Genomic DNA, 22,080 nt, shown 5'->3' on the forward strand with positions numbered 1-22,080 from the left:
GCTGAGACTCTATCTCTGAGGAGAGCTCCAAACTAGGCTCTGGGGGACACTGGGGACACGGTATTGCTGGTACTTTGATTCAGCCACTCAGCTTTTAGAGGAACATTTATTGAGTGACTACCCTGTGCCAAGGAAACCAATAGTGAGTGAGCCTAAACACCAGAGTCCTGCATCAGAGAGCTGGCGATCAGCCTCTCCACTAGGGGGAGGCAGACGCTAATCTAGCAACAGGGGAAAGCACATCGGAGTGCAGCTTGAGCTGTGCATGTGACCCTGAGCCGTTAAACCCAGCACTCAAGAGGCAGAGGCAAGCAGAGCTCTTGAGTTCCAGGCCAGCCAGGACTACATAGTGAGACAGAGTCTCAAAAACAAAACAAAATGCAACAATCCCATCTTCTTGCCTGGTACCACTTCTGCCTTCTGTGGGTACGTGGAGAAGAGAGTAGCTATGAAGCAGATGTGGGGTGGGTGTTCTGTGGAATATGTGAAGGGCAAGCAGGACTCAACGGGTAACTTAGGAAGGCTGAACTTAGATGTGCCAATTCCTGGGCTGGGAAGTAGGGTGGCAGACAGCCTTCATTCTGGGAAAGAATGAAGCGAGACGGGAAAGGGAGACTGCAGGACCGTCAAGGCGTACCAGGAGGACAAACACCAGAGTCGGGGAGCAATCCTCTGAGCAAAGACATGGAGGATTACTGGGTGAAGGGCAGGCAGGTAGTTAGGGCCTGCTGCTGGTGGAGCTCTAACTAGTTAAGCTTGGAAGCTGACTACTAGATAAGATGGAAAGTGCAGAAGGCAGAACCTATACCTGACTCCCTCTAAAGCCAACTAGAGACACACACAGCCTGCCTGAGCATACACACAGAAAAGGTACCCAACACATACTTTTAAAAAAAATCGATCTAAAATCACACTTGTACAACAACATTCTGCCCACCAGCTTATGTCCACAGGGACTTGAGCAGTGGGTGGGAAAAGAGGGTTAGACACTTTGTCAACTAGTGTCTCCCTCGGTGGAAGCACAGGGCCACAGTCCGTCTCTGTTCACTTCACCAAGTGTTTCTGTTCGTGGCCTGCTGGTCCAGTCCCTGCTCCTGGCAGGGTACATAGGCACGCTCCCATACCATGCCGGCTCTTCAGCGGTCCTGGCGCCGGGATGGAGGGGATGGAGGATGCCGTACTGGAGGCAAGTCATAGTGTCCAGGGATATGGCTGTTCTTGGGGGAGTCGTAGTGACCAGGAGGCAGGCCTGGAGGAAGCGGGGGCGTGGAGCCCAAAGACTCTTCATCTGAAGACAGAGAGGACAAGATGAGGTGACTCCTCAGCCTCCCCTGGCTGCTCCTACTGCAGCCTCTTCCTACCCACAGAGAAGTGAACGGCAATGGGCAATGAGTGTGGGTTGGCTGGGTCAAACACCAGGATGTATGACTAGGCAAGGCCCTCTGCTCAACTACCCAACCTGTCCACCTCAAACAATATGAAGACACTGTCTCCCAACTTGTGTGTGTGTGTGTGTCTGTCTGTCTGTCTCTCTCTCTCTCTTTCTCTCTCTCTCTGTCTCTGTGTGTGTATCTCTCTGTGTCTGTCTCTCTCTGTGTCTGTATGTCTGTCTCTGTCTTTCTCTCTGTCTCTCTGTGTGTGTCTGTCTGTGTGTGTGTGTCTGTCTCTCTCTGTGTCTGTATGTCTGTCTCTGTCTCTGTGTGTGTGTGTCTGTCTCTCTCTGTCTCTGTCTTTCTCTCTGTCTCTGTGTGTGTGTGTGTGTGTGTCTGTCTCTCTCTGTGTCTGTATGTCTGTCTCTGTCTCTGTGTGTGTGTCTGTCTGTCTCTCTCTGTATCTGTCTGTCTGTCTCTGTGTCTGTCTGTCTGTCTGTCTCTCTCTCTCTGGTACTATTCAAGCACCATCTCAAACACTCAACCTTCAGAGGAGGAACAGGCTCGGAGGACGAGGGCAGTTCTCCCAATATCACACCTGCTTTGAGACCACACCACCCAAAGGCCATGGCCCTGCCCTATCATGCCACTGTCTGCTTCTCTCCCCTCCCCTCCCGTGAGCCAGTACCCTGTCACCCCCCTCCCCCCAGGGGGGACATAGAAGACTCACTATGGCTCAAGGGGCTGGGCTGCTCATAGGTGCCACTGTCCCTCTGTGGCTGCAGTTGCCGCTGCTGCCTGTCCCGGAGATGAAGAGACTGCCTGGGAGGGGACACTGATGGAGGTCCTTTCATCTCCACATAGCCGCTTTCTCGGGGTTCCCCAGGCAGGCTGGGCAGGTCTCGGATGGTAGCATAGGGGTTCTCACTGCTCAGGGACATAACGCTTGCCCCTAGTCCCTCTTCAGAGATGGGACCTAAGAGATCAAGGAAGAAAATCAGGCTCCTTGGAGGCCCTGGAGGCCCTGGCTTCCTTCCCCTCCACGTCTCTGCACTCATACCTTTATGACAGAATGGTCCCGGGCCATTCCTGTGGCTATAGCTACAGCTATAGCTTCGGTCCAGGTGGCTGGCGCCTGGGGGAAGGTGAGTAGAAATCAGACCTGTGGCCTTCCCAAGCCTCCTCTGGAAGCAGGCTCTTCCCCCACCCTGACCCCACCAAGCCGATCCAGCAGGTGACACCGCTCTGCCTCGGCCCTCCAAGCACCTACCTCTTTCATGGGGCTCCCGGCGGTGCTTCCAGTCAGCGGGCAGTGTGACATGGTTCTCACGCCCGTGGGCTCTGCTTGGCCGCTCAGGGGCCTGGGAGCTGACAAAGAGCTGACTGCCTGGGACCTGTGGGGAGCACAAGCACGGGTGAGGCTTTCCTGAGAGAGCCATCTCATCCACAGAGCACACCCCCTCAGTGCACTGACCTTGTTAGGGGGTGGGGGGTTAGGAGAACACTGAGACAGTGTGTGGTAGCTGGGGTTGGAGTAGTAGTGACTATAGCTCGGAGAGACATCTGCAGGACAAACACGGGTGCCAGGTAGACAGGAGGAGGCCAGGGCAACAGCAGTTTGCCCCTCCTTGATGCCCTCCACTCTTCCACCCCACATCCCATGGTGGGGAGCATATTCAGCAGTCCCCTACTGCCCAGCCATCACTTAAAGTCCCACAGCAGCTCACCTGGCATGACGTAATCAGAGCCATCCAGCCGCCCAGTGCTGTAAGCCACTGCCAAGTGCTCATGTTCCTTGCCCTTTTGCCACTGGCGGTAGCCAATGAACAGTGCTATCAGGGCCACCACGAGGGTTCCCAGTACTGCAATGCCAATCACTGCACCCAGTGAGTTATGGGTCACGGGAGAGGTGGGCATTATGGTGAAGGACTCCTGGCTTCCTGTGAGATGGGGAGTGGGCACTGAGACAGGCACCTTTGTTCGTTCTGCCAGTGAACTTGAGTGCATTGTAAGGAAGACAGAGAAGGTAATGAGGGCACCCTGGGTTCCAGAGCCTAGAGGAAAACGAGGGTCAAAGGGGCGAAGGACTCACCCATTTTGCAGTCTGCACCACTGTGTCCTGGGGGACAGACACAAGCCCCAGTCTCTGGGTGGCACATCTCTCCGAGATCACACTGACATAGCTGGGAGCAGTTGACACCAAACATTCTTGGTGGGCAGCCTAAAGACAGCCAAGAAGGCAAGTAGGGGTCATGGAGCCAGCAAACTGTAGCATCCTCTCAGATAAGGGCTGTGGTGGATACCAGAGAGTCTGTGTTCCATTGGTACCTTCCAAGCAGTTGGGTCCAGTCCAGCCTGGCGTGCAGATACAGCTCCCATCCTGGGGGTGGCAGGTCCCACCATGATGACACTGGCAGAGTTGGGAGCATTTGAGTCCCCAGTGGCCTGGGGGACATGCTACAGGAGACAAGGGGCTGTCAGGCAAGACCTGGCCATTCCCTCAGTATCTCTGAAGTTTTCAGCCTGGCCACCTCTTAGGGAGACGAAGGCTCCGAGGGGCATTTCCATGGTCATGGCTCTAATGTCCATCTCCAGCTAGCTGACCCACTACCCACCTGACATCTGCACTTGACTCTGAGGAGATAATGTACCCAGTGCTAGGGAACTGGAGCTTCCCAACTGCCCCTGGAGGGCTTAGTGCTGGGCTTGTTTTTTTTGTTTGTTTGTTTGTTTGTTTGTTTGTTTTTTTCTGTTTTCAAACCTCTGCCTCTTGCCTGGGTGCTGGGATTACAGACGTGTTTAACACACCCGGCCTATTGTATTATCTCTGTGTGTGATCTTAGCAAATAACCCAACAGTAAATGCTACTGAGTTCTATGGAAAAAAAAAAAAAAAAAAAACCCTTCAGCAAGATCCCTTCCTTTATGCCTTGCCTCCTGGCAGTGCAGTTAGCTCTCTCTGGACAGCAGCATCCCACTCCCTTCAAAGCATGCTTCATCTGCTACCTAAGGCCAGTCACTTTGCTATCATAGAGTTATGTGGAAGAAGACACATAATAATACGAGAAAGCTAGAAAGCAGCCACGCTGGGAGGAAAAGGACCCATGTTCCAGGCCACAGCCCCACACCCATGCTGGCAAACAGACTGGCCTCAGCAGGTTATGGAGAGGAATGGACATGTGGGTAGGAGGAAGACATACTGGGGGCAGGAGGGGAAGTGGGATTGGATCAAGACACATAGTATATACCCAGCCTGCAGGTGATGGAAGGGTCCCCCCATGTTACAGATAACTGAGGGAGGGACGCTCTCTGCCCAGGGCCAGGAGAGGAGCCGGAGTGCAGCGACCCAAGCAGTGGGCACACTGCCCCACACAAGCTGCTACGCACCCTCGGAGCAGTCAGGGCCTGTCCAGCCCGCCAGGCAGGAGCAGGTCCCGTCCGATGGGTGGCAGGAAGAATGGTTGTTGTTACACTTGCATTGCACACAGCGTTTGCCATAGCGACCAGGCGGGCAGGCTGAGGAAAGGGACGCATGGTGATCAGGGGGCCATTGACCAGGGCTGACCTGCCCCTTCCCACTGGAATAACCACCCTGGAGATGGGAGTCGGGGGCCAAACCCATGGGGAGGGGGGGCTCCCAAATCTGAACCGCTAACAGGAGGGGCTGGGGTCTAGCGAGCCTCACGCCTCTGGCAGGAGGGGCCTCGGAACCCTGGTGCGCACACGCAGTTGCCATTCTCAGACACACAGGTACCACCATTCTTGCAGGTACAGGTGTTACTGCAGTTGGCTCCCCAAAAGCCCTCCGGGCAAGGCAGGTGGCAGCGTGTGCCTGTAGAGGACAACCAAGGGTCATCTCCTGTGGCGTGCAAGTCCACAGCAGACCTGGGGCCTAGACAGCCTGGAATACTCACCCATCCAACCAGCCTGACATCGGCACTGTCCATGAACAGGGTCACAGCCATCAGAGTGGTCACAGTCACAGACACTGGCACAGCCTTCACCAAACTGTCCCTTCTTGGAGAATGAAAGGAGGGGAGAGCAGGCTAGTCAGATTGTGGGTGTTGTGTTTGCCTTTCCCTCACCACCACCTCCCAGGCAGCCGGGCTGTGCACTTACCGGGCAGGGAAGCTGGCAGTGAGCACCATGCCACCCAGGGGTGCAAGTACAGGCTCCAGTTTGGGGGCTGCAGACTCCGTCGTGGGCACACTGGCAACTGGCATTGCAATTGAAGCCCCAGGTGCCAAGGGGACAGGGAACAGAGCAGTTACCACGCTGCCAACCTGAGGAGGGTAAGCAGGTACACTCTGTGAGCTGGGCATGAGCAAAGCTCACAAACTCTTGATGCTAAACACACTCAGCAGCTGAATTCAAAGATTCTCACTGATGCGATCGATGTTCAATCGCCTCAGCCTCCTATGGCTTCTACCCCACCTGGCCGCCTCTGCCAGCCCACCTGAGTATCCTGTGTCCTCCATCCTACCTGGGCCTTCTGTTTCTTCCACTTCACCTGTACCTCCAGTCTCTTCTTCCCTATCTGAGCTTCCATAATCTCTTTGACCCCACCTGACTCTCCAGTGTCTTCTAACCCATTTGACCCTCCTGTCTCTTCTACCCTACCTGAGCTGCCTCTGTTCCCTCCATCCCACCTGGGCCTCCTCTGTCTCTCCTACAAAATGGAGGAGTCTGGCAACAAAGTCAAGCCCATAGTGGTGGCCCCACCAGATCATCTGTGGGATAATGGGAAGAAACAGGGGCTGAAAACTTGAGGCTTGGTTGAGTCTGATATCACTGGATCGGAAGTCAGCTTAAGGGCTGCCAACATGTCACAGGGATAGACCTCCCTGGCACTGGCATGGTATGTTTCCACAGAACTGAGGGTGAGAGATGATCACCACAGAGACTTCTAGTCTGCACTATTTAGGGACAAGTATGACATTTGTAGTTAAAGGAAGATGTTCTGGGGGCTGGAGCAATGACTCAAGGGTTACGAGCACTGACTGCTCTTCCAGAGGTCCTGAGTACAATTCCCAGCAACCACATGGTGGCTCACAACCATCTGTAATGAGATCTGATGCCTTCTTTTGGTGTGTCTAAAGATGGCTGCAGTGTTCTTGTATACATAAAATAATTCTGGAGAGAGAGAGAGAGGGAGAGAGAGAGAGAGAGAGGTATTCTGTATGATCCCAGCACCCCAGAGGTTATGGAAGCTCAGAAACATAGTAGGTTCTCAGACTTTGAGTCTATCCTGAGCTATATAGCAGCATTCTGTCTCAATACAAACAAAACAAAACAAAACAAAACAAAACAAAACAAAACAAAACACCAGGGAGAAGTGGGGTTGGAGAAGCCAGGACAGGGACCAATGAAAGAGGACAAGAAAAGAGTACTCTAGCAGAAACTAGCCTGGATCCATTCCCACAGGGCCCTCTAATAAGCTCAGCCCTGGGGGTGCTCTCCTCGCACCCAACCCTCCCCCACCCCTGCCCTCGACTGCACCGGGTCTGCTCCTCCCTAATCCTTTACCTTCCTTGCAGATGCACGTGCCGTCGATGGGAGAGCAGGCAATGGCATTTTCACAGGAGCAGCGGGAGGAACAGTTGATCCCGTAAGTGTCCGGTGGACATAGGTTAGCGCAGTGAGGTCCCTGAACGCAGAAGGCACAGAGTGAGGGGAGGCTCGGAGCTTCCTACCCAACTCTTCTCCCGCTGTGGGGCTCAGCCTCACCGTGTATCCCGGCGCGCACCGGCAGAGGCCGCTGTCGGCAAGGCAGAGCCCTCCGTGCAGACAGAGGCAGTGCTCCTGGCAGCCCGGGCCATGCGTGTCCTGAGGGCAGCTCTCGTTGCAGTGGAGGCCCGCCCAACCTGGCTGGCAGGAGCACTCGCCGTGCATCGGGTGGCAGCTGTGGGCATAGAAGGGGACATGGGGGTCTAAGCCAGACTAAAAACCAAACAAAACCTCTCCGCAGAGCCCGAGTATAAACCAGGGGTTCGGGGTTCCTCCAGAGAGCCAGGTTGGGCAAAGGAGGGCTGCCCACGACACTCCTGCCCCTTCACCAGATCCCTCCTCAATCCTTCTGTGACATCGATGCCCCTCTTAGATATACCCTAATGTTTTTCTCGGGACTCCAGACCAAAAACCGGTCTCCTGTGACCGTGTTTCCCACAGCCCACCTGAGACTGTGTTCTGGGTCGCAGGTGCAGGGCTCCTGGCAGCTCAGACCATAGCGGCCATCCGGACAGAGGCGCTCAGTGCAGCGGTCGCCTGTGAAGCCATGTTCACACAGACACGCGCCATTAGCAGGAAAGCAACGGGCGCCAGGAGCACAGTCACAGGTCTCAGCACAGTCTTGACCGAAGCGGCCCACGGGGCACTCTTCTTGGCACCTGGGTCCCGGGTTATGTACAGCTGTATAAACTGGGCTCCACCACCTCCTGCCCCACTCCAATTTCCTAGGGCGTCACACTCACCGATCCCCGATATAGCCAGGAGCACAGTGGCACTGCCCAGTAAACCTGTCACAGAGGCCACCGTTGTGGCAGCGACATTCCTGAGTACAGTTGGGTCCATGGAAACCCTCTGGGCATGGCAGGGAACAAATGACACCCTGGGGGTAGGGGGTGAAAGTCACTTAATTCCCTTCTCATGACCACAGACGCTCAGACCTCTCCAGGTTCCTAAGTGTCCATCATTCCTGTGGAGAACCACCCTCAGAATTCTCCTGGGAATCCCAGCCCTATGCACGCAGCCTCCTGCCCTTCATACCATCCAGCCCGGTGGGCAGCTGCAGGAGCCTTGGGAGCCCTGAGGAACACCTCCATTTTGGCAAGGATAGGTTCTGGGGCAGAAGAAGCCATCAGTGCCCTGTGAACAGGGCACATTACAGCTGTGGAATAGGGGGTGAGGTCAGAGGGTCATGAGGAAGAAACTTCAGGGGCCCTCTTTGCTCCCCAAGGCTGCCCTCTGCACAGAAGGGGCTCTCTCTCACTCTCTCTCTCTCTCTCTCTCTCTCTCTCTCTCTCTCTCTCTCAGGCAAGTAGCTGGCAAGGACACCCCAGCATCAGCAGGTGGGGAGAGCAAGAGTGTGTTGCAGGTCTGTTCCTCCAGCATGCAGGGCCCTGTGCATCTCCTCCCCTGCTCAGGTGGTCCCCTCTTGATAACCTTCTCCTAGTCAGCTCTTGCATCCTGGAGAACTCAACACCCCAGGCCCCTCTGCACGTGGCCCTGGATTCTGCCTAGGTCTACATCTCAGTCTCACTTAATGACACTCCTTTCTCTCTCTCTCTCTCTCTCTCTCTCTCTCTCTCTCTCTCTCTCTCTCTCTCTCTCTCTCTCTCTTGCACACGTGCACACACACATGCGCGTGCACACATGTGCTTACTTTCTAATGCTATGACAGTGGCAGCTGGCCTAGGGAATCCTTCAAAAGGAATTGGTGGCTGCTCAAAGCTGCTTGGCTGGTACCCAGCAGAGCTGAACTAAGATCTCAGTCTCTCCACGCCATCATGTCCTCATTTATGGTCATATGTTTATGGCCTCATAACACACCTGGGTCCTGCTCTCCCTGGAGGGCAGAAACAGGCTCCATCCTGGGGGTCACAGGATGCCCCATAGCACTGGCAATCAAACTGGCAGGCAGGACCATAGTGGCCGGCAGGGCAGGGCTGAAGGCAGTTGGGGGGCTGCAGGCCAGAGGGGCAAAAGCACGTCCCACTCTTGGGATCACAGGAACTGTTGTTGCCACAGTGGCAGAACTTGTCACACTGTGGTCCCCACATTCCCGGGGCACACTCTGTGGAAGAGAAAATGGACTTAGCCCCTCCCAGGCTTCCAGGTAGGCCCTGTCTCAGCCCACACACCCACTTCTCCTCTACCACGTCTCCAGAAAAGGCAGCTAGCAGCAGTGGACTACCAGTAAAACCACCCTGGAGTGACTAGCAGCTTACCGCTGGAGCAGTCGCCACCCCGCCAGCCTGGTGCACACTGGCACTGATTCGGAGCCACACAGCGACCATGGACACACTCCTGGGCACAGAGTGCTGGCCAGAGACAAAATGAATGAGAAAATACCTCCACCTACCTTCCCAATTTAATCTGTGAAGCCAGAGCCATTCCCTCCCATACCGGGTCCTGTAGCTCCCCAACATCAGCTCTGTCTGAGATGAAGACTTGGGGAGCAACTCAGGGTTAGACTGGGTAGGACCCCAGGGCTCCAGACTGCCTGAACCCTCTCTGTGAACATTTCTAAACATCTTGTCGGGAAATGGAGGTGGGGGGTGGATTCTCAAATGATAGCAATATGGTCAGAAAGGGGAGGGGCTGAGTGGAGGGGAGTGGCTGAGGGGAGGGGAGGGGTCGAGGGGAGGGGAGGGACCAAGAGGAGGGGAGGGGCCGAGGGAAGGGTTGTGTCAGGCTGGGAAGCTGAGCCTGTGGGCACTGGTGACTAGTCAGAGCCGTGGAATGGAAGGCCAGAGGACAAGCAGGGATACATCTGAAGATAGGCTCACAGTATGCTAGGGAACAAGAGACTGATAGCGAGCCCAGCCTCCATTGCCAGCCCTGTCACCCCAACCCCAGCTACAGTTACTGGCCAAAGGGGAACTGAAGGAGCAGACAGTAGCACCCCACCACGGCACCCCTCACTAGGACAGGGGAAAATTCAGATGGCTGGGCCCCTCCCATTCCATTCCTCCCCCGGCCCAACTCAGGACTCACGGACACAGGCCCCTCTGCTCTCGTAGTAACCCCTACAGCACTGCAGGCGTGGGCGGGAGTCCATCTTCACCACCTGACGGTACACAGTCCGGTAGACAACCCTGCCGCAGCCCAGGGGGTGGCCATCAGTGCTCTCGGCTGAGGCCCTGGCTGCCCTGTACACCCCTCACACCTCAGTGAGGCACAAGAGGAGGTCAGAGGTTAAGTATCCCCCCACCCCCCACATCAGCCACACACGTGTCCAATGAACTAGACACACCTCCACAGGCCACGTGGGTACCCACTGTAGACAGGTGAATGCCTTGAGGTCAGAATGTCCTCTGAGCACCAAAGGTTCTAAGAGGCTGGGGCTTAACCAGCTCCCAGAAGATTGAAGCACTCACGTAGGCTGGGCACAGGTGTGGGGGTCCTCCCAGGGCCTGTGGCAGGACTCAGCTGGGAGCAGGCTGAAGGGGCGCAGGTGGGACTCCTTAGTGGTCGTGGTGAAGCTGTGGGTTGAGAAGAGGTCAGGGGCAAGGCCAGCCTGAAACTGGAGCTGGCACCGCGCAGCAGAACGCCAAGGCCAGGCTTCACCATGGAGAGAATCAGTACTCAATATTTGGGCTTCCTCCTCCTACCCTTCCCTATCTGTCCTGTGTAGAGGCTTCTAGAGCTGGAACGTTCTAGAACTCCTCCTACCAGAGCTATTTTCTCATCCTAGGGGCCAAAGCCTTACACACAGACACACACGGACACACACAGACACACGCACACAGACACAGGCACGCACATGCATGCACACACACACACACACACACACACGGATACGGGGACACACACATGCACACGTATGCACACATGCACACGGGAAGATTGAACTTGTCTGGACCCAGTTGGCATTGAAGACTTTTGGCTTCTCTACCCAGGGCCCTGTTTTCCTGTCCTGTCCCTACCTACCCACAGCCAGCCCCTCTGCTTCATCTACAATGAATGGCTCCCTCCCAGAGGAACCTGGGGACAAAGACAGGACAGAGATGAGACAAGGGCAGAGGTGGGGAAGGTCAAACACCACAGAGAGTGCAAAGAGACCAGAAACAGATTCCCGGGAGGAGCCACCCTGTGGGACGAACATCAAGCTTGGCCCCTCTCACCTTTCCCAAAAGGTACAGACATTGGGATCATTGGAGTTGAGTGTCCCAGTCAGACGCAGGCCTAGGGCCAGGAGGAGGAGGGGACAAAGTGGCATTGCAGAGGCCTGCGATAGGGCACACGGTAACAAAACAGCACTGCAGCCAGCAGCCGGAAGGACACATCTGCAAAGATTCAAGCAGGAAGCATGCTGAAGAAATCAGCCCACTGCCTCCCTAGTCCTTTGGTCCAGGGCTCTAGCTTCCCCAGAACCCAGAACAGTGTTCCAGTTTACCCAGAGCAGTGCTCCAGCTCCCCCAGAACAATGCTCCAACTTCCCCAGAGCAGTGCTCCAGCTTCCCCAGAGTAGTGCTCCAGCTCTCCCAGAACAGTGCTCCAGCTCCCCCAGAACAGTACTCCAGCTCTCTCAGAACAGTGCTCCAGCTCTCCCAGAACAATGCTCCAGCTCCCCCAGAACAGTGTTCCAGCTCCCCCAGAACAGTGCTACAGCTCTCCCAGAACAGTGCTCCAGCTCCCCCAGAACAGTGCTCCAGCTCTCCCAGAACAGTGCTCCAGCTCCCCCAGAACAGTGCTCCAGCTCCCCCAGAACAGTGCTCCAGCTCTCCCAGAACAGTGCTCCAGCTCCCCCAGAACAGTGCTCCAGCTCCCCCAGAACAGTGTTCCAGCTCCCCCAGAACAGTGCTCCAGCTCTCCCAGAACAGTGCTCCAGCTCCCCCAGAACAATGCTCCAGCTCCCCCAGAACAGTGTTCCAGCTCCCCCAGAACAGTGCTCCAGCTCTCCCAGAACAGTGCTCCAGCTCCCCCAGAACAGTGCTCCAGCTCCCCCAGAACAGTGCTCCTAGCGTTCTTCCATGGCTCCAGGTCTCAGCTCAGTTTGCTAACACACTGACCCCAGCTCTCATTATTCCTAGAGTTCTGTGCCTCAGGCCTGGCTTGAGTGCCACCTTCCTTTTCTGTCTGCTCCCTGACAACTCCATCTCCCACCAACACACACACACACACACACACACACACACACACACACACACACACACTGGCACCACATTCATCTCTCTTACAAGTCTCCTAACACTACATATCCACTTCTCTTGTCCCCTGAACACCCCCTAGCCTAACAAACAGCAGGACACCACAGTGCAAAAGCTGGGACCAATGAAGGAGGTTCTCAGGGAAGCCAGCGTGGGCTCGGTCCAGAACTTTCCGATGGACAGTTCAGTATCAGATGCCACTGAGAGCAAGCTTCCATTGCTGTATGTAGGCAGACAAGAGCCAAAGCTACTGCTGAAGCACAGGAGGTTACTGCCGTGGGGGACTGCATGCGTGAGGCCACAGCTAGGTGACCACACAGCCACTGGTGCGCGCCAAGGGGGCAATGTCCACGTTTTTCTCACAGTGCTAGGAAACTGGCCCCTCACCAGCTCCACACCTCGGCCTCACCCAGAGGGTGGGGAGAGAGTGAGTCAGGGCCCTGGATGGGATGAGTTTTCCTCTGAACGCCAAGGCTCAGGAAAGGTTGAGGGCTAGAGGCCACCCCTCTGCCGCTGGGTTCCTGTTTTCTGCTTGGAGTTTCTTAAACTTGCCCGGGCTCCGGGCTCGGCTCTCCAGAGATGCCCACATCTGCTTATAATTTCTCCGAGAGGTCGCAGTTGCTGGCCCCTTACACCCCTGAGTATCTCTGGAATGCTTGCTGCAGCCCCACCCCGGCCCCCCACCCACCCACTTATTCTGGCAGATTGTGACTCTCTCAGCTCAGATAGCGTGCCTCCTTCTCAGATTAACACAGACTCCCTAACTGAACCCCAACTCCCTGCTGTGGTCCAGCCCCACCTTTCACCCCAACACTTTTCCCTTGGTCCTCCTTATTCTATGTCACTGCCTCCCAGAGTGGACCTCTCCCCAACTCACTCACCGACCAGAGCCACTGCACCCCCCAGGACCTCCCCACCCCCCTGCTGACTCTAGGCTTCTCTCACTCAACCAAGTGACTCACCAGTGATGGCCAGCATGGGCCTAGGCAGCCAGGTGATGTTCTGTGGATCCCAGTGCTCAAGATCTAGATTCTAAAAGGGGGAAACTCAGCTGGGTGGTGGTGGCACACGCCTGGAGACCCAGCCCTCAGGAGACGGAGGCAGGCAGAGACTCTGAGTCTGAAGCCAGCCAGGTCTACATAGTGAATGGCTGTGTGGAGTTAACACACACACACACACACACACACACACGCACGCACGCACGCACGCACGCACGCACGCACGCACGCATGCACGCACGCACACACACACACACCACTCTGCTCCAGTGTGAACGAGTCTTATTTGGCTGTCTTGGCTACTGGGCTGGCACTGCGGCCTTTGGAAATGGGGGTTCAAGGGAGTGATGCTGAGCCCTGTGTCCAGGGAGCCACACCATAGTCAGAGGTACCCACAAGCTGACCCAGCAATATACAACCAGACACTACCTCTACTTCCTTCCTCAAGGTTCCCAAACTCTCTCCTCCAACTTTACCCTACCTCACTGGCCACCCACAGGGTTAGTTCTAACTGGTCCTAGTTACTCCCCAAGGGTGTTCCACACCCAGGGCCATGGAAAGAACCCAGATCTCTGCACATTTCTGCCCTACTCTGGGTCTTTTCCACAATCCATTCTTCAAAAAATCCTAGACCCCAGTCAGGACACAGCCTCATCTACAGAGTCACCCATGGGAGGCAGTGAGCTGCCCCTGACCTGTCTGTTTCTAGGGTCCATAGCATGGTGTGGTGGGTGGAGCCCATAGCAGGAGAAGACTGAGTTAAGGTGGAGGTGGTTCGAGCTGCGGCTGTGTAGTCCTTCAGTGTCACCTACCCTACCCCCCCTCCCCCCTCCCCCTCCCCCCTCCCCCAGCCAGAAGCATCAGCAAGCATTGCTGCTCCTTCTCCCCCTCAGCTGCCAGAGAAAACAGTTCAGCTGGAGGCTCAGGACGCCCCCCCCCCACAGAACAGGGGTGCAGGATTATGGGATATTACTAACTCTGCTAAGAGGGTAGCTGACTGGAGAAAGGCTACCTGCCCTCCTTCCGACGGCCTTCAGGGTGGGGCTGCACTGCGGAGGAGTCCTCAGCTGCCCTGCTCAGGGCTAGAAGCCAAGATGGGGTCAGCAGAGACCTGTGGGTGGACAACAGGAAGGGGAGATAGGACGGGAGTCCTAACAAAGAGCAGAGGGTTTTACCTGATCATCCCCAGCCTGGAAAATAAACACAGGCCTGATGAGGACCCCAAAGCCTCCCAAGCTGGCTTCCCTCTGCAGGGCTGGGGCCTCTGGCCCCTGACCCCTGACCCTCCAGCTCTACTCCAGTCCCAGTAGCACCCAGCCTCTATGATTACACACCTGTCCAGGGGCTTAGTCCTTAGTTCCCAGCTCCCCGCCCTAGGAGGCCCCTCTTGAGCCCCTTCTGCCCAACTCCATTTCCTACCAAGCTTCTGACTTGACATAAGCCCCAAATGCCTTTCCTCCACAACTAGCCAAAATGTGACCCTGTATTATCCTGAGACGGGTCAGGTACGAAGTGAGTGACTCGCTCAGCCCTCTCAGAAGGTGCTCAGCTATCCAGCCCACAGATTCAGTAAGCATAAGAGCCTGCTGCCCAAGGCCCATAGCCGTGGTATTGGAAGAGGAATCCAAAGCCAGCAACAGAGAGACCTCCCAGTAGTTCTGTTTGGGGGGGGGGGGGCGAGGCGGGGCCGGGCGGGGCCAGGCGGGGCCAGGCGGGGAATAGGAACCCAGGGGCTTGTATCTTTACAGCCTTAGTTATAGGAACAGACAAGAGAAAGGGAGACAGCCTCAGAACATGATCAGAGGCGTGGGAACGGCACGGAAGGCAGTCAAAACGGACAACTTTTCTCTCCCACCTCCACATGCAAATTGCTGGGCTCTTGGCCAGGCCCGGCTCCATTTCCTGCCTGCAAGGCTGCAAGCTACATTCCTGCCTCTCAGCCTCCAAGTCCCACAGGGCCCTGATCTGTTCCCTTTCCAGGAGCCCCCTCTGCCCTGACTGCACCCTGGCCTCTGGGAGGAGGATGTGAGTCTAGGGCCTCTGGGATCTGGTAGATGCTAGAAGGTCCTTATCCAGCAAACAGCAATGGGAGGGATGGAAGGAACTTCTGCCTCTTTTTTCAGCCCCACCCCCACCCCACCCAGGAGTAGTGTAGCGTGGGCTAACCCTTGCGAGTTGTGAAGAGCAGGATAACCCTTGCACTCTGGCCGTCTTATTCCAGAGAATGGTAGCATACCCCACCACAAGGCTACCGTGCGGATTAAACGTGGTGACACAGACAAGACGCTTGGAGCTAATCTGTAACACTATTGCTCCATCCACATTAGCTGTACCCAACCTCCACAGGACCTCCTGCGCTCTGCCGGCACTCATTCCAGGAAAAAACTGGAGTTGTTTTCTCTCTCCCCGCCCCCTGAAGAGCCCCCACGATGATGGTCCGGGAATAAACAGAGTTGAAAATGCTGACGGGGGAGAAAGGAAGTGGAGATGGGAGAAGCCAGAACCTGATCCCCAGAATAGTGGGCTGCATGCCAGAAGCATCTTCACACCAGAGCCAGCCACGGAGCAGGATCCGTGAATTCTCTCTCTGTCCTCCCTCACCTATGGTACCAACTCCCTGACACTCCCCCATCTCTCAGTCTAGAGAGTCTAGTCCTGTCCCTGTCACAAGCTATGTGGCTTTGGTCATGTCACTTGAGCCCTCTGAGCTCGGTTCTGAGGTGGGCTCTTTAGTTTCTGTCTCTCTTTGCTTTTTCTTGAGTTGCCTTTATCGCTGAGCCAGGCTCATGTAGTCCTTCCCAGCCAGGAGTGAGACCCCAACCCAGACCTCCACATTCTCCCCACAGCAGAGCTAGCACTGCCAGCCTTGACCACCCAGTGGCACCTCACACCACAAAGTCTTCATGAGCACATTCAAACACGGGGCCCCTCCTTCATTCACCCAGCTGAACCAGGCTCCGGCACGCCAGGCATGTCTGCCGGATGGAGGGGCCGGAAGCCTGAGAGAGGCTGACTAGAGGCTGGGGCAGAGCAGGGTGAGAGGCTGGCCCGCTGCTGGCTCAGGAAGCGGAGGCCAGAGGGTCTACCATAGGCCTTGTTTACTCATCAGGAAATAGAGAACCAGCAGGGTTCTGACTCAGATCTAAGCCAGTCTCCGCCCCAGCTCCAGCCCTGACTGCCACCTGGGGAGAGGTGGCCCCTTTCACTAATAAGGGGATAGGACGATCTTTGTAAAACGTGTTGCCCAAGGGCTGTGTCTGGCCACCAGATTGAGACAAGTCTGGAGAATAGCTACCCCACTAGCCTGCCTGCCTTACCACCACCCAGACATTACCTTCAGAAAGTACAATTCTGGCAGGGCAAGATGACTTTTACCTTTAATCCCAACACTCAGGAGGCTGAGATAGGAGGATAATTCATTCCAGGACAGCCTGGGCTACATACAGAGAATTTTTTTTTTCACAAAGTGCAGTTCTGCTCTGGCTCCTGCTTGCTTCCACCATCTTCTGTGGACCCCCATTACAGGAAAGGCCAGTAACACCCATCTGGCCCTGTGACATTCACTGAAGCCAAGGGTCCCACATGCCTCTCACTGTGCAGCTGCCTCTGCTCAAGCCTCCTCAGAATGTCTGGTCCCTCTCAGCCTTCGAGACCAGACTCAACCAAGAAACTCCCCAAACTCAAGCCTCACCTTCCCTCCCTGCCCTCTAGGCTTAAAAAGGCAAGCCCCCCCCCCCAATGGCTCTGTCTGTTACCTATAGCTCTACTCAGAAGCCGGCTCCAAGTGGGACGCTCCCCCCGACACAGGGAAATGACCCAGCCAGTCAGTAGCCTTGTGCCTCCTCTGGGAACAAGCAGAGCTAACTTCGGCCACTCCAGGGCTGAGAGCAGAACACTGCTGTCTAGGGAGGGGCTGAGGGACAGCCTTCTATGGCAGCTACACTCCCTAGCCTGTGCTCTCAGTCTCTGTGAGACCCACCCTGTGCATCACTCTCCAACACTGGCATAGTCCAAGGTTTCCTTGAAGACCATCCCTGGGACACAGGGCTCTTTCACTGGTCTAGGCTTGCTTGGTGGTGCTAGGAATGGAGCTCTGGACCTTGACCACCTAGCTGGCTTGTAACGCTTATCAACAACTGTCTGCCACCATGTCAGACTTGCCTTGGGCAAGGCTCTTCACCACACATCTGGTACCAGCCAGCACCCACAGCAGCTGTGTGGCAGGGACAGGTGGACACACTGAACTGAGTGTAATGGCTGTGGTCCTTTCTTCTGCTCCCCATCAGACCTCCCAAAGCCCCAGACACAGTGCAGAGTGACTGGTAAAAACAAAGGTGGAGGGCTGGAGAGATGGCTCCGTGGTTAAGAGCACTGACTGCTTGCTCTTCCAGAGGTTCTGAGTTCAATTCCCAGCAACCGCATGGTGGCTCACAACCATCTGTTATGGGATCTGATGCCCTTTTCTGGTGTGTCTGAAGACAGTGACAGTGTACTCACATAAAATAAATAAATCTTAAAAAAGAAAGAAAGAAAAAGAAAAAAGGCGGAATGCAGAAAGACTAAGCACAAACTGAAAGATGGCTCTCCACCTGTCATGCTGGCCTGGATCAGGACCTCCTCAGGATCGCCCTCCACCTTCCCAGCTGGTGACTGGGATAAGGGGCCAGTTCTTACAGCGGTCTGAACGGAGGACAGACATGCAAGGCTCCGAGTCACCTAGCAGGAAGCAGGTGTGGAGCAGATGTGAGTCCTCATCCTGCCCCCTCGGGCCTGGGACAGTGCCCATCATGGTCCACAAATCCTCCCAAACACAGGGACTGAGTCCCAGATGCAACCACAGGAAGGGAGAGGTGCCCACACTCACGGTCCTGCTTGCAGGTCACTCTCAGGCGACATGCAGGTGTGTAACATGAGGGAAACACAGGGAGGGCTAGCCTTTTCCTCCTCTTAGCGATTACACCACTAGGTGGGTATTTTGCCCTAGGTGGGTATTTTGCCATTCTTCATACAAGCTACAGCACAGCAGGGGTTCAGACCAGGCCTCAGGCAGACTCTGTGTGCCCTTCCTTCCACCCTCATGGCCTCTCCTCGACCTGGCATCTTTGTTCTCAAGCTCCATATGCACAGTTCTCTCCCCAGGCCTTGTTTTGCCAAGTCTGTGTGTCTGCATTGGCCTGCGTCTGTGTTTATGTCTGTCCATCCTCTCTCCTCCTGCCTTTCTGCTAGCTCCCCCCACCCCACCCCACACGCTGGCTGCCCCACAGGGCAGGTACCAGGAGCCATCATCCTGTTCCAAGCTGGAGTTTCCTCAGAGAAGCCACATACAGTGGCTGTGGCAACTATCTTTCTCTGGGTTTCTCGCTGGTGGAGCAGGCTGCCTGGGGAGGGTTTCCTCTTCTGGGTTGTCTGATAGGGCATGTTGGAATGGAGTGGAGAAGCAGAAGCCAACCCTCCCACTTCACCCTTCACTGAGAAGAAAAAGGCAAGCCAGGGAGGGGGCAGGTTTTGGAAGAGCAGCCAAGCAGGGTAGGCTGGCAGGTGGGAGGCCAGCCCACACCCATCTCACCCATGCACACACAGCCAGAGGTAGGGCACTGTACTGTGGGCTGGAGTTGGGTTTGGAGAACAGCCTCCAACCCCCTAGGCCTAGCATAGGCAGGGGTTGAGAACTGACCCCTTATCCGGCCCTGCCTAGAGCTAAGGCCTGGCTGAGCCTGGGAACTTCAACCAGCACACGCTGTTCCAGTCTCCGGGGACCAGGGGTCACCGTCCCCAGCTGGGGCAGCAGGCTCTACTAAAAGTCCAAAACAAGGAGTCACGAGTCCGTGGCTAGAGGCTGGAAACAGGGATGCGAAGTGAGGGAGGCCTTGCTGGATGGAGCTTGGGTTCCCGGGCCCCAGGGCTCACACTATCAGCCTGGCTATGGGCCCACATCATCCAGGAAAAAGAAAAACAAACAAAAAAACAACAATAAACAAGCCTCAGAGACTGTAGGTGCCTATGGCTGACCTCTCCCCTACAAGATGGGAAAGGACACGCAAATCCAATCTCTTCCCTGGGCAGGGGTAGGGGGCAACACTATGAACACTAAACAGGGTCTTTCTCCGCGAGACATAGGAGGAGACAGGCAGGCAACTGTGTTTTGTTGGTCCTCCCAGAAAGAAGAAATTGGGGGATAGAGGGAAGACAAGGTTTAGGGTTGCTTTTCAGGGCTTCGGTACCACCACCATGGTTCTACACTAGCAAACAGCACACTGGAATCCAGGAGACTTGCAGGCTGCCTTCCTCAGGGCGAGAAGAGAGCTCTCCCAGGCTGGTCCCCATCCTAGCTCCTTATCCTCAGAGCTACGCAGCTTTCTTTTTCTACTTAGTTAGGTCTCCCTCTCCCTCTCTGCTCGCTCTCTTCTTTCTCTCCTCTCTCTCTCTCTTTTCACTTAGGCGGCTTTCTCTACTTAGATCTCACTTTCTTCTCTTCCCCTAACTCTCTCCTTTCTCCTTTCTCTTCTCTTTCCACTTAGACGGAACACACACACACACACACACAGGAGTCCCCACTCCATCTCCTCCTTTCCTCTCTTCAGGTTTCAGCCCAGCGGTCTCGGGCTCCAGAGCCCAGGGCAGGTCACTCACCTGCCTCGGGGCTCGGAGCTCGGAGCTCAGAGCGGCGTGTTGTACCGACGGGTCCTGCTGGCCGACAGAGCTGGCTGCGCGGGCAGGAAGGGGGTGGGCCTCCGCCCGCGCCCAGGCAGGAAGTCCGCGCGGGGAGGCTGGAGCCCGGCCGGGTGGGGTCAGCCCTCCGCACGCCTGTCTGCGAAGTGGACGGGGAGAGCCGCCCAACCTGACAGCCCCGGCTCCCGGCGTCGCGGTCCACCCGACGCCCCTCTTTCCTGCCCGGCGGCGCCCCCTGGCGGCCTTCAGGGGAGGGGCACCCTGCCTGCGCGGTCAGATCTTTGGGACCTTTGCAAGAGTTGAAGCAGGATTCTGCTACATAAAGAAAGCAGATCTTGCTCATCAGCTTGCTCCGAAGAACTCAGCGACCTACCACAGTCAGGTCTCAGAACAAAGACAACTTGGGCCTGGGGGAGTGTGGCTTATGCTGCAGGCCCTAGGTTGAATTCTAAACAGCAGGGACACCTTTATTTAAGAGTGATTGACATATAATAAAAATAAGCCCACTTGGCTTGATGAATAATGTTCCAAAACTTTATCGTGGCAAAACATACACAATATAAAACACATCCTTTCAACAAATGTTAAGTATACAGTTCGGTGGCATAAAGTATTTCACATATACGAAACCTTTGCTACTGTCAATTTCCAGAGCTTTCTCCTCATCCCAAACTGAAACTCAGTCTGCATCCCCTGGCCCTGGTAGCCATCGTGAAGTTAGGCTATATGTACCTCAGCTCCGGCCTCCGACCTTCCACATCTAGCTTATTCTACTTAGCATGCTGTTTCATTGGCTTAGACAAATGTGTTCATCCCAATAAAAGTGTGGTTTAAAATGTCCCTCTCTGGGGATGGAGAGATGGCTCAGGGAGGGGTCGAGGGGGTGTAACGCGCTTGCCACCAAGCCTGATGACCTGAGGTTGAACCCAGGGACCCACATGGTAGAAGGTGAGAATCAAATCCCAAAACTTGTCATCTATGCCCACAACAGTGCCATAGCATGGTACATATTCCCTCCCCTGCAACAGAAGTCAATCTAATGTTTTAAAGTCCATCTCCCCCAGTGTACCTACTCTAGGCTACAGTAAGGACGCAGATTCCGTCCTCACCCCTAGCCCAAACCCCACGAAAGTTTTGATTTGCTTTCTGTAGTTTATATTTCTAGAATATCCGTGTAAATGTCATCATAGAGTATGTACTCACGTATGTCCATCTTCTTCCCCTCACCATAAAGTTTCTGGGCCGTTGGGTGTTCTCTACTACAGCAGGTGACAGCACTGGGCTATTCAAGAACAGGATTGCTGTGTCCTGACAATTCCTGATTCTTGGATATTGTGGTTCCAAGCTGTTTGTGTATAATACTTACTAATATTGTGTATAATACTGATATATAATAATTACTAATATTATTATTATTATAATCCAGGTGAGAGACAGGCAATGCTGTTTAACAGTTGTTCTGATGATAAACTGGGCAGAGCTCAGGTGCAGTGGATGGCAACAGTGTTTCAGAGAAGGAAATACGAAGTTGGACTGCGGTACCATAAAATGTCCAGCAGAGGGCAGTAAAAACCAACGCAAGGTCAGGCGGCATAAGACCCATCATTTTTGAAGCCTTGGAAATTACCTGATCTTTCTCATTTAAATGACCAATGAGGGCAACTGAGGTGCAGAAAGAAAGTGAGACATATGTGTGGCTCCACTTGTGCTCAGATGTTCTGCTCCATGTTCTTTTTTTTTTCTGGGATTGCATTCTGCCCTACGGCCCACATCCCATTCCTGCTAAGAAAGTTTAACACTTGAGTCCCAGAAATAGTTTCTTCTACTGTTTTGCTAAACAGTCACATCAGATTGCCTTCTAAATAGCCACATTATTACAATATTAGCGATTCCTCCAGCCTTCATCAGAAAAGCTGCTACCTCTTTCTCCTCTGCCTCCTCCTCCTCCTCTTCCTTTTCCTGTCCCTCAGCTAAAGCAACCTTTATTTAATATCATCCATGAGCCTTTTCCTGTCCCTCAGTTAAAGCAATCTTTATTTAATATCATCCGTGAGGATGAACACTGGCCAGGTCCACACCCAGAATTCCCAGAGAATAGCTCAGGGAAGCTTCATATAGCAGCAGGCATGGGTGAACGCAGAAACATGTAACCAAAGTGCAGAGAATTAGTAAT

The 22,080-nt window shown here is 54.9% G+C and overlaps 1 protein-coding gene across 7 annotated transcripts; it reads right to left on the minus strand.

The window, feature by feature from the left end:
* Positions 1–87: 87 nt before the first annotated feature.
* Positions 88–20,101, minus strand: Pear1 (platelet endothelial aggregation receptor 1). 7 transcript variants are annotated; one of them, NM_152799.2, is made up of 25 exons: positions 19,869–19,944; positions 14,251–14,349; positions 13,203–13,272; positions 11,215–11,376; positions 10,468–10,572; positions 10,085–10,185; positions 9,316–9,408; positions 8,918–9,161; positions 8,135–8,255; positions 7,840–7,976; positions 7,543–7,755; positions 7,097–7,271; positions 6,896–7,016; positions 5,489–5,652; positions 5,284–5,386; positions 5,055–5,201; positions 4,757–4,885; positions 3,699–3,827; positions 3,463–3,591; positions 3,098–3,310; positions 2,845–2,933; positions 2,641–2,764; positions 2,431–2,505; positions 2,101–2,346; positions 88–1,288 (listed from the first exon to the last, which is right to left on the minus strand). In NM_152799.2, exons 4-25 carry the CDS (start codon positions 11,307–11,309, stop codon positions 1,137–1,139), a joined length of 3,105 nt encoding a protein of 1,034 aa, NP_690012.2. In that variant the 5' UTR covers positions 11,310–11,376; positions 13,203–13,272; positions 14,251–14,349; positions 19,869–19,944; the 3' UTR covers positions 88–1,136. The 7 variants fall into 7 exon arrangements, with proteins under 7 accessions (NP_690012.2, NP_082736.1, NP_001276530.1 ...); NM_028460.2 differs by having other exon boundaries at positions 14,216–14,349; NM_001289601.1 differs by lacking the exon at positions 9,316–9,408 and adding an exon at positions 9,450–9,537 and having other exon boundaries at positions 8,918–9,051; positions 10,344–10,572; positions 14,216–14,349.
* Between the last annotated feature and the right edge of the window lie 1,979 nt (positions 20,102–22,080).

This window comes from Mus musculus, chromosome 3 (genome assembly GCF_000001635.26).
Source record: "Mus musculus strain C57BL/6J chromosome 3, GRCm38.p6 C57BL/6J".
NCBI lineage: Eukaryota > Metazoa > Chordata > Mammalia > Rodentia > Muridae > Mus > Mus musculus.

Coding starts and splice junctions, on each gene's coding strand:
- Pear1 (NM_001032414.1), bottom strand. CDS start 11,309: ATGCCACTTTGTCCCCTCCTCCTCCTGGCCCTAGGCCTGCGTCTGACT. Junction 3,828..4,756: donor AGGCCCTGACTGCTCCGAGG/GTGCGTAGCAGC, acceptor TGTCTCCTGTAG/CATGTCCCCCAGGCCACTGG. Junction 2,506..2,640: donor CCGGGAGCCCCATGAAAGAG/GTAGGTGCTTGG, acceptor ACCTTCCCCCAG/GCGCCAGCCACCTGGACCGA.